General features: G+C 36.2%; 1 protein-coding gene across 1 annotated transcript in view; it reads right to left on the bottom strand.

Moving 5' to 3' along the window:
* The window catches only part of NNT (nicotinamide nucleotide transhydrogenase), a 104,990-nt gene that overhangs the window by 62,559 nt on the left and 31,393 nt on the right, over window positions 1-11,038 (bottom strand). Inside the window, exons 8-10 of the mRNA XM_023216413.3 lie at window positions 1,321-1,454; window positions 837-1,028; window positions 127-280 (exon numbers count right to left, since the gene is read on the bottom strand). Coding sequence (XP_023072181.1) covers window positions 127-280; window positions 837-1,028; window positions 1,321-1,454 — 480 coding nt within the window. The remainder of the gene's footprint in view (window positions 1-126; window positions 281-836; window positions 1,029-1,320; window positions 1,455-11,038) is intronic.

Genomic DNA, 11,038 nt, shown 5'->3' with positions numbered 1-11,038 from the left:
TACACACACACGTAGATATATACACACACATATATACACACACGTAGATATATATACACACACACATATATATATAACTTGCAAATCAAACAATCAAGACTAAACCCTGGTAAATGGTATCCTCACCTGCTGTATATGCAGAAGCCGTTGTCATTGTCTTCCTAAAGGGTGTAATGGTAGCCGCTTTTTCAGCTTCCAGCTCAGCCACTGTCTTCTGTTTTACTGGGGCACCTTGAGGAACATTTTTCGGTGTGGGAGGTGGGAAAATCACTTTGCCATCCTAATAGATATTAGAAAATAGTACATATTAAAAAGTCAATCCAGCATTTCAAAATTGCTTAAAGAATATACTTTACTATTTTTTAAAACCCCGTTCTTTTAAATATAATTTTATGTAAATATATAAATTCATACAATTTGTAACATCATTTTACATAAATATGTCACATGTGTACACAAATACTAATATCTATGTTACATATACATACATATATATGTAATTTGTACGCGTACAGGACATATATGTAAGAATGAAAATCAAACCCTTAAAAGCAGATAAGTGGGGGGAATGCTTAATGTTTACTTTATTCAATTTGTTTGTTCATTCGGTTTTTCAAAAGCAGTGTATATTTTTGGTAAGTCATGTACTTTTAAGTCTTTGAAATATTTTTCTTTAAATCATTCTGCATTTACAAATAATTTTTATCAGCATAAACCTGGCACACCAATATCTTATTAAAATATGTCTCAATTCCAAAATAGATTTCTTCCATAAACAGAAATTCTAAAACAAATTTACACTAAAAGCACAGGAAGGAATAGATCTCTTTACTTACTTTCATCACTACAGTTCCTCTGATGACATGACCCATCGTACCAAAGTCAAAGTCATCTTTCACATCAAAATAAAAATTATCTTTGTCTGGGCTGATGGCCTTCAGGAGTTTGGTGATGTTGTTGGAATATAGGGTGCTGGCCTGAGTGGCCATTCGGCTGGGCAGGTCTGTGTAGCCTATGTGAGTAATTCCCTAAACGAACAAAATTACAGTCAAAAAAGTCTATCGCCCTACGTTCACATTCATTCTGGAACAATTCTCATTCATATTCAATGCTAAGTTTTGAAATTATATATCTTTATAAATATACGTACATACCCATAAACATAAATACATATTTCAACAGAAACTTTAAATATGCCTTCTTTTAATTTTAAAATTTCAGGCCTCAATGTCTCTAAATATTTAAAGAAATAAACACCCCCTCATAACTCACTTAAGACACGGAGAAGTGATCGCAGATAGAAAATGCATCTTGCTATACCTTATGAATGTAGAGTTCTCCTGGCTTAGTGGTTTCAAAGTTTCCACCAGCCTCAGCAGCTAAATCCACAACAACTGAACCTTCCTTCATTGACTCAATCATTTCTTTATTAAATAAAACTGGAGCTTTCTTACCTAATAAAATCAAAGAAAACAGCACAAGTTACATTATCATTTTCTAATGCCTTAAGGTCTAATTATTACAATAGTCTCTGGCCATTCAGGAATTTAACATCTGAAATTTTAATTCTTTCCAAGAGACCCCTAAAGACCATAGCATGGGTGAGACTGGGAATTCTCTTAAGGAAAAAATATGAGTGTGAGCTGCAAAGGCAGTGTGCAGGAGGGAGCCATGTGACTGGCAAGCAGGCCCTGCCATCTGCTCAGCATGAGAATCTCAGCACTGCTCTCCCCACCTGGTTTATACACCACAGCATTCACGAAGAGATCAACAGTTTGACTGTTTTTTAAAAAATGCATAATAATAAACCACTATGGAAAATATATGCACCCAAATTGAACAATTCGTAAAGGTCACCAATGTCAAGAGTACAGTTAATGCTAATTTATGAATTACAAAACAGAATATTGCCAATTATCTTAACATATGTCACCAGATTTTCTGACACATCATATTAACCTACCTTAATTTAACACAGAAAATTTTGAGGAGAGACAGGAAAATGCCAAGAGATCAAAACAGTGGAAACCTACAACTCCAAAAGGTTTAGGAGTTCCCTCATACACTTTTATTCCCACTCAACAATTATGTATTGGTGTCTATAGGGAGTCAAGCCCTATCTATGCCTGGTGCTGGGAATACAGTGGTAAATAAACAAAAAAAAAAAATCCTTGTTCTCATGGTGTGCATTTTCCTCATTTAATAGTTCACCTTTTAAATTTGCAATGTGTTTTTAAGAAGTTCACTAATTCTTAAATAGAAGATGAAAACCCAGACCTTAGGACTTTTTGAGCTAATATACATCAATATGTTCAACAGGGGCTTATACTGTCAGCATACTATCGTGTTCGCATTTCATAAAACAATAGAAATACCTAAATCAAATGATAAAGGAAATAAACTTGTGATATTAGTAGTATGGAAGTAGAGCATAGCCAGGTGCAGTGGCTTATGCCTGTAACAATTTGGGAGGCTGAGGTGGGAAGGATCACTTGACCCCAGGAGTTCCAAACCAGCTGGGGTCACATAGCAAGACCCCATCTCTACAAAAATAAAAAAACTTAGCTGGATGTGGTGGCACATGCCTATAGTCCTAACCACCCAGGAGGCTGAGAAAGGAGGATCACTTGAGCCCAGGAACTCAAGGATGCACTGAGCTATTTTTGCACCACTGCACTCCAGCCTGGACAACAGAGTGGGACCCCATCTCTTAAAAATATACATATTTTTTATAAAAAGAAAGCAGAGCATTAGTAGCCTGATTATCTTTAGCTCTTCTTTTGAAAGCTTTCAATTCTGTATTTACAGAATTTGATTCGAAAAGGAAAAATAACATTTGTAGTACATGTGAAGATACAAGTGAGGTGTTTATGTAGTACTTCCTTCTACTTCCTTTTTTTTTTTTGAAACGGAGTCTCGCTCTGTCGCCCGGGTTGGCTGGAGTGCAGTGGCCGGATCTCAGCTCACTGCAAGCTCCGCCTTCCGGGTTTACACCATTCTCCTGCCTCAGCCTCCCAAGTAGCTGGGACTACAGGTGCCCGCCACCTCGCCTGGCTAGTGTTTTGTATTTTTCAGTAGAGACGGGGTTTCATCATGTTAGCTACTATGGTCTCGATCTCCTGACCTCATGATCCGCCCGTCTCGGCCTCCCAAAGTGCTGGGATTACAGGCTTGAGCCACCGCGCCCGGCCGTACTTCCTTCTTTTGCTACAAACTGTATAGTTTCGAGATAAAGTACAAATCCTAAGGCTCCTGGGACTGAATGCCTCTCACCCTGGGTGAAGTGGTTTTTCTAACATGCCCTCTCGAAACTGCACCATTGGACCTTCTTCTATTCCAGCCACACTGGGCTCACTGCCACATGATTTGTTAGAAGATTTCTTGTCCTTTCTTTTGAGTTTCCAAGAAAGAGCAAGAATCAAGAGACATTTTGCCCAGAGACAATACCCTGAAGTTCTGGTAGTTTCACCACTTCTCAAAATTCTCCAAAAGTATTCCTTTCCTCTACCCTCCGTACTATAATCTAACAAAGGCACCTTGAATACTTAACTAAACTGTACTCAACCATGAGAATTTGAGGAAGCAAACCACATCCATCTGAGGACTCTTCCCAAAATAAAGGTCATGCTGCTTGGCTCTCCAGTGATTTAAAGTTATGGATCATATGGCTACCTCTACATAGAGGGGCACATTTAAAGGGCTACCTGTACTTTCCAGGTACTTACTGTCATCACTATCCCCACCCTCTGGGGTCAGAGCCTCTTCTGTATTTACCAGCCATTGTTTACCGAAGCTTTTCCTCCCACCTTATTTGTACCCAGCTTTGGCCAATGATTGCACATATTTGATTTGATTTGGCATCTAACTAATTTCCCCTGCCCTAGATATTTGCGATTCCTTCTTTCTCCTGAGACATCCATAGCTAAGGATCAGTCCCTGGACTGTATGCTACCACTTTGCGAGACATCAAGTGGCCAAAACCATTTTAGGCTCCCTAGAAACATCAAAATATACAACCCATTTATCTCCTCTGATTTTACTCATTCAACCCCACAAAACAACTGTACAGTAGCAAACACAACTTTGAAAAACACACGTACATGTTTGCATCTTAACAAAGATAAGTTGGGTGTTTTATCCCCATTATTGCTCAGAAATTCAATCACTTTTAAAACAATAGCATATTATTTCACATAGGTTAACTTATTTGGTGCACAGACTGAAGGGTATCACTATAACAAGTTTAAAATTTTACTTAAGTCACACAAGAAAATTCAAATACATGGAATTATAATAAGTAAAAAGCACATAACAAAATAGTATGTAAGTTTAGATATATGTTTATATACATGAATGTTTCTATTTATATATACATAGATTAATATTATATAATACAATACATTACACATATTATACAGTTTGTAATAAATTCTATATTATATAACATTTAACAAAACCAGGGTATATTTGAGTGGTGAGGCTATTTTCTTCTCTGTGTTTTTCCTTATCTTAATTTTAAAATTAAAACATCTTTAATAAGGGCTACAGGGAATACAATCATGAATGTAACAGTGCAGCTGCCTTCAGGCACTCACATGTGGACTAATTTTTTGAAAATTCTGGAAAGTACAGAAATAAAAATTGAAAACAGAAGGGAAAAAAATAAGGCCAAAAAAGAAGCAAAATAGTAAATAAAAGCTCCAGATGAGCAAAACCTCAAAAGAACAGGTCCAGAGACAGAAAGACTGAGAAGACAATTTCAAAATACTATCTTACCCTGGTAGCCTAATATAATAAAGTTTAATGCATAATAAATGCAGCATTACACAATGAAGAACAAAAGTAATATGATGATTAGTTAGGTATCTGGGTAAAAAATATCTACTCAAACCTAATACCATACATTAAACTCTAGAAAGATAAGAATTAATTGTAAAAGAAGAGAATCAATTCATGAAGTGAAAGAAAAGAGGAAAAAGGAAACCTTGGTGAATATCTCTCCAGTCTGTGGATTAAAAAAGCACTTCCTAAATTTAAAGCAATGAAGAAAATTACAAAAGAAAACATCAATAGATTTAAATATGAAAAATGTATATATTACAATTCTCAAGAAACAGACAAAAATGATGAAAAGCCCACAGAAATTTCAATAAAAACAAAACACTATAATCCTATAGATAGGTGAACAATAAATACAAATGGAAAATTAAATAAAAACAGTAAAAACAAATAAAAGTTCACTCTTAGTATGATATGGAGAGATCACAGGTGATCTTTATTTTCTACTTTGTACTTTACAGCATCTCCAATAAAAGCCACATATCATTTTTATTTTAAAAGTAAAATAAAGTACTTCTGGATAATCACAACCAGTTTCTCCTTAAGTCAAGGAGAAGTGGCGGTTTAAGAGTTGGTACTATGAGAACTAGAAGAACTTAGAAAAACCCCAACCTACTTACTTACCAATTGAAAAGCCTGACCCAAAATCACCTGCCCTCTCTCCCTTCTACAACAAATGACGCTATGCAGTTAGGGCAGTCTTTCAAGGACTGTACCAAAACACAATAAAGGGAGACACGGGCATAACTAAACATGGAATACAAACAGGAAGATGTGTTAGGTTTTTTACATGTATAACATGGAAATGAATATATCCAAAGTTTACAAATTCTTCAAATATAAAGAGATGCCCTCTACACCCCAGAGACAGCTTGGTGAAAGACCTAGATATAAAAGACAAAATAAGCACATCATTCTGACAAAGGCTTATAAAAAAGAAAATAATAATAAACACATCAGGTATTTTGAGACATAACTGCAAAAGAAACAGGAAAATTAGTAAAATAAGGCAGATGAGAGGCATTTTTAAAGCCCAATTGGGCTTTTCCCCCTTTTGAAGTTCATTTCTATTAATTTTATCATTTATCTGCAAAAGATGAGATACACAAAAAGATCATTATATTTCCTAAACCAGCCCTCTTAAAAAAAAATCAATCACTATGACAGAATAAAATTAACAAGGAGAGAAAATTTTAAGAAATATTTTCTGACACAATACCAACTGTGGGTGAAGGATTTGGCATGATATCCAACTTTATGAAATATTTCTTGCCCCCTTCTGGTTCATGGACATTAAGTTCTCCTGGAAGGGTTACTCAGTTCCCTCTCAGAGGGACTTATTTCCATACTTTTGCCAAGAAAACTGTAGGATGTCAAGCTCTCACAGTCATCATTCAAATATTCATTCATTCATTGACATAACTAATACTTACTTAGTGCCTCCCATGTGCAGGGTGGATGGAGGAAGAAAAATTTTACTTAGGCTCTAGGGTCTAATATTTTACAACTAAAAGTGGCTGCATTCAAAGGTTGGTTAACTATTTTATTACTAGAAGAGTTGGGTATTTAAAGCACTCATGTAAAAATTTGAATTATAGTTTCCCGATTGGTTGGTAGTTATCTGGAGTGAATAAAGGTACCACAGGTTAGTGTAAGGCATCCTTGAATCTCCATGTGCACCATGAATTGACTGTAGACTGAAAAACTGCCTCACACAAGTGTACTATTTCTTGATATATGCACATATGGCTGTGATTCACGTAAATTCATTTTTAAATGTTATTGAATTCATAGCATCTTTTCTCAACCATGTACTTTCTCAATAAATGAATACTAAGATGCAGTTTTAAAAGTAGTAAAATGAGAAACTGCTAGAAAAACTAACTTCTGCTTTGTTTTTTGTTTTTTCTCATCTGTGACTTGAGAAAAATTACTAATTTCTAAAAATAGCTTTAACAACTCATTGCTATGTAGCAAAAGAATATATCATTGGCTTCTTTACAGCACTAAATTCCAAAAGAGTCACACAGCTTAAACTAAATACCCAAGGCTAAAGATTTACCAGAAAATTCTGTAATATATTATATCTTTTTGAATGAATCAGGCCTAACATGATAATCTGAAATCAATAAATTCCCAGATTCTATCTTAACGGGAAAAGAACCAAACCCTCACACTTTAATCATAGCAAAAAGAAAAAATAAATTAATTAAGAAGAAACCACTAAAAATATTAAAAACAACAAGCCATGAAGATGAAATGGGTTTACCACAACATTTTATAATGATTCCAAGGAGCATTCAGCATTATTTACTGGAATTATTCAACAGCATGTAATCAGATGGGGAAATTCCTAACTTCCTGGTCTGTAAGGCATCAAATTAGAGGGTCTAAAAACAAAACAAAACTTTCTGCTTTAACAAGTACATGAGATATTTAGCTCCACAGTAGCAAATAAATAATATGAATCATAGAATCTATTAATCCAAACCAAAATAGATTTCTCATGAACAAGTACTAGGCAGACAAGGACAGTTTTTAATGTAATGTAGTCTCTACATTGACTAAATGTAAAATAGAACAGGTAAAGAAAGATAGGCTGAACTTTATCATTTACACGATAAGAAGCTTCATTATAACAGCACAATGTTGTACTGAGTATTGTTAGTATCTACTCAGTATCCATTTTCTCCTTTTGTCACTATGCTGATTTTCATTTTTCCACCCAGTCCATGAGACATGACCTCAGAAACCACTTGTATTAGTCTGATCTCATATATTCATATATATATATATATATATATATATATAAAGAGCTGCCCGAGACTGGGTAATTTATAAATGAAAGGGGTTTAACTGACTCACAGTTCCGCAAGGCTGGGGAGACTTCAGGAAACTTACAATCATGGCAGAAAGGGAAGCACATATGTTCTTTACATGGTGGAAGGAGAAAGAAATGAGTACCCAGTGAAGGGGGAAGCCCCTTACAAAACCATCAGATCTCATGAGAACTAGCTCGCTATCATGAGAACAGGATGGGGGAAACTGCCCCCTTGGTTCAATTCTCTCCACCTGGTCCTTCCCGTGATATGTGAGGATTACGGGAACAACAATTCAAGATGAGATTTGGGTGGGGGCACAACCAAATCGTATCACCACTCCAGAGGCAGGCTTGGAAGGTCTAAGAGTAATCTTATCACCTTATTAGTGACTGGTTCAGATATCCAGGTGTAAGTTGAGGTGCATCTCATTGCCCTGCCTACAAGGATTGGTTCAGAAATGGTCATAAACCAATCGAGGTTAGTATAAATGAGGGAAAATTTGCTAAGGATTTCTGAAAAAGAAGTTTCCTTCTTTTTGCTCTTCAAGAGGGTGCCATCAGCACTGGACTACCTCCTCCTCTAAATATTGTGTTGTACATACTGGAGCCTGAAATTGTTGCTGCCTTTTGCACAGCACTGAGGATGAAGCCAACTCAGAGACGAGAGCATGAAGGAGCACAGTCAGGGTGTCCCAGCCCACACTTATCCACAGCTATAACTGGACTTCGTTCTGTTAACAGAACCCAAGAAATTGCCTACTTTAAGGCAGGTTGTGTTAGAATTTCTGTTTCTGGCAGCTAAAGGCATCCTAACGGATCCATACCAAAAGCTCTTTTAGCATTTCAAAATCACTGATGGGGTTAAAGTACTGAGTCTTAAGCTTTTAAAATGTTACCAATGATAACAAAAGGGTTTTTATACATATATGTATGCATATGAGAATAAAAAATAATAGAGTATGTAAAATATAGAATATGGCAAGAAAGTGCTGAACATCTAATCCACTAATCCATTTTCTAATGAGTCTCTGATTTAGCCAGCTCCACAGTACATACAGCAACCCCTCTACTCTGTTCATCATAGATATGAAAGCTGTGTTCATGAGCCTAAAGAGATTCTGTCCCAAGTTTAAATAGTCAAGCAAAGTACTTTGTATGTGAGCTTTATCCCTGGAACTACAGGAAAACTTTGCCTGCATAATTATTTGTATAAAGAACCAGACAGAAAGTCAGGCTGGCAAATAGTTGGCTTTTACAAATTGGATCCCTTGAGATATTTCTAAATGTAATACTTATGAAATATGATTAGTCAACAGCATATTTTAGCAGATTAGAAAAATCTCTAAAGATCTATTTAAAGAAGAAACCTAAAAACAAGCTTTTACCTCATAAGTAAAGAATATGTTTATAAAAATTTTGAAAGGATTATCTGAATAATTCACCTCTCAGAGCTGCAAAATTCTGTATAAATAAAAAGCAAAATTAGTCAAGATTTTACCATGGTTTCATGGGTTACAGGAATTCTCCAAACTTAAATGGTAGCACAAATAAGGAAATACATATTCTCATAGAAACTATAGCATTCTTTGAATTCCCTCCAACATAAGTATAGATATACATTAGCTACCAAAATCCTTTAAAAATTGAAGCAATAAAATCATATTACACATTCTGATTTTATTATTTTGTTAATATGAAAGAATTTAAAAGTGTTTTAAAAAATAGAAACAGTGCTGTTTATTTTCTTTCTCATGTCGTTCAACATAGGTCAGAATGAGGTTAACTGGGAAAACAGCCTTTAAAAAAATGGATATCTTCAGCAAATTCAGATAAAAAACAATTAAGTCATGTTTCTCCACAGGGAAACCCATGCCACATTGCCATCTAATAAATACTGGTTATGTAACTTCATGGGTGGATTCATGAGGGACCATCTTCAACGTTCCACATAATCCTTGAGAATGTCTGGATTTTTATTGCAAAAGTCAGTAAGATTTGTAGTCCTGAGTCCCATCCAGAAGACGAGGCATCACCAATGGAAGAAAGAATTACAATAATGTTCTCTATGCCCAGCCCTACACAGGGTTTTTTCTTCATTCCTCGAAACAGCTTTGCAAGGTAGAAATTTTTATTCACATTTCAGAGATAAGGAATCTGATATTCAGAGAGACAAATCAGCTGCTAAGTAGTAGAACCAGAATTTGAACCTACTCTATCTGGCTCTAAATCTATGACCCTTCCCCTGATTTCCAATGAACAGATCAAACATGAACACATTAAATTACAAAGCAGGGAAGAGGAAAGAGGCTGTTAGCTGTGCGCAAAACTCTACATTTGTTATGGGCTGAATTGTGGCCACTGCAAAATTGCTATGTTGACGCCCTAACCCCCAGTACCTCAGAATATGGCTGTATTTAAAGACAAGGCTTTTAAAGAGGTAATTACATTAAAATGAGTCTATTAAGGTGGGCCCTAGGACAACCTGACTGGTGTCCTTAAAAGAAGAGGAAATTGAAGCATAAAAAGAGAAACCAGGCATGCACACACACAGAGGAAAAGACCATGTGAGGACACAGCAAGAGGGCAGCCATCCACAAGCCAAGGAGACAGGCTCAGAAGAAACTAATCCCACTGACACATTGACCTTATATATCTATCTTCTGGAACTCTGGGAAAATAAATTTCTGTTGGTTAAGCCACTAGGTCTGCACTAGGTCTGTGGTATTTTGTCATGGCAGCCCTAGCACACAAATACAATGTTCTCTTATTTCTGGGCACAGAGCTAGACAATTCCCAGCTTCCTTCACAGTTAGGTTTGGCCACGCGACTAAGTCTTAGCAAAAGAATGCAAAGCAGGAGTGATGTGTGCCATTTCCTGACCTTCCATGCACACTCCTCCATCCCACTTTCCCTCTGGCTGGCTGAAATAGAGACAGTCCCAGAGCAACCTTCATAGCCTCATAATGATGATGGCAACACTGTCATAACCTGAATCTCCAAATGACCATATGAAAAAGAGCTGCCCACCAATGTGTGAACCTACCTATTACTAAGCAAGATGTAAATTTCTGTAACATCGGCGCCATTTCGCATTGCTGGATTAATCTGTTACAGCAAAACTCATAGATTTAGGGCTAGACCACCCTAACTAATACTGAAGCACAAGAAAGTATAGGGAAAATGTAAGGAAGGAGATACAGAAATGCACATGGTAGGGAAGTACTAATACATTAGCAGTAATGCTATTTATGCTGCTTTGCCAAAGACAGTCTCAGCCTCCCAATCCTTTACAAACCAGGGAAAGCCAGGAAGGAAGCATAATGCATACCAATATTGCAACATGCTTTTGGAGAAATAACAAACCAAATCAAAGTATAA

This window comes from Piliocolobus tephrosceles, chromosome 4 (genome assembly GCF_002776525.5).
Source record: "Piliocolobus tephrosceles isolate RC106 chromosome 4, ASM277652v3, whole genome shotgun sequence".
In the NCBI taxonomy this organism is placed as follows: Eukaryota; Metazoa; Chordata; class Mammalia; order Primates; family Cercopithecidae; genus Piliocolobus; species Piliocolobus tephrosceles.
Note: the sequence above shows the minus strand (reverse complement) of the source record. Positions and strands in the feature narration are given on the sequence as shown.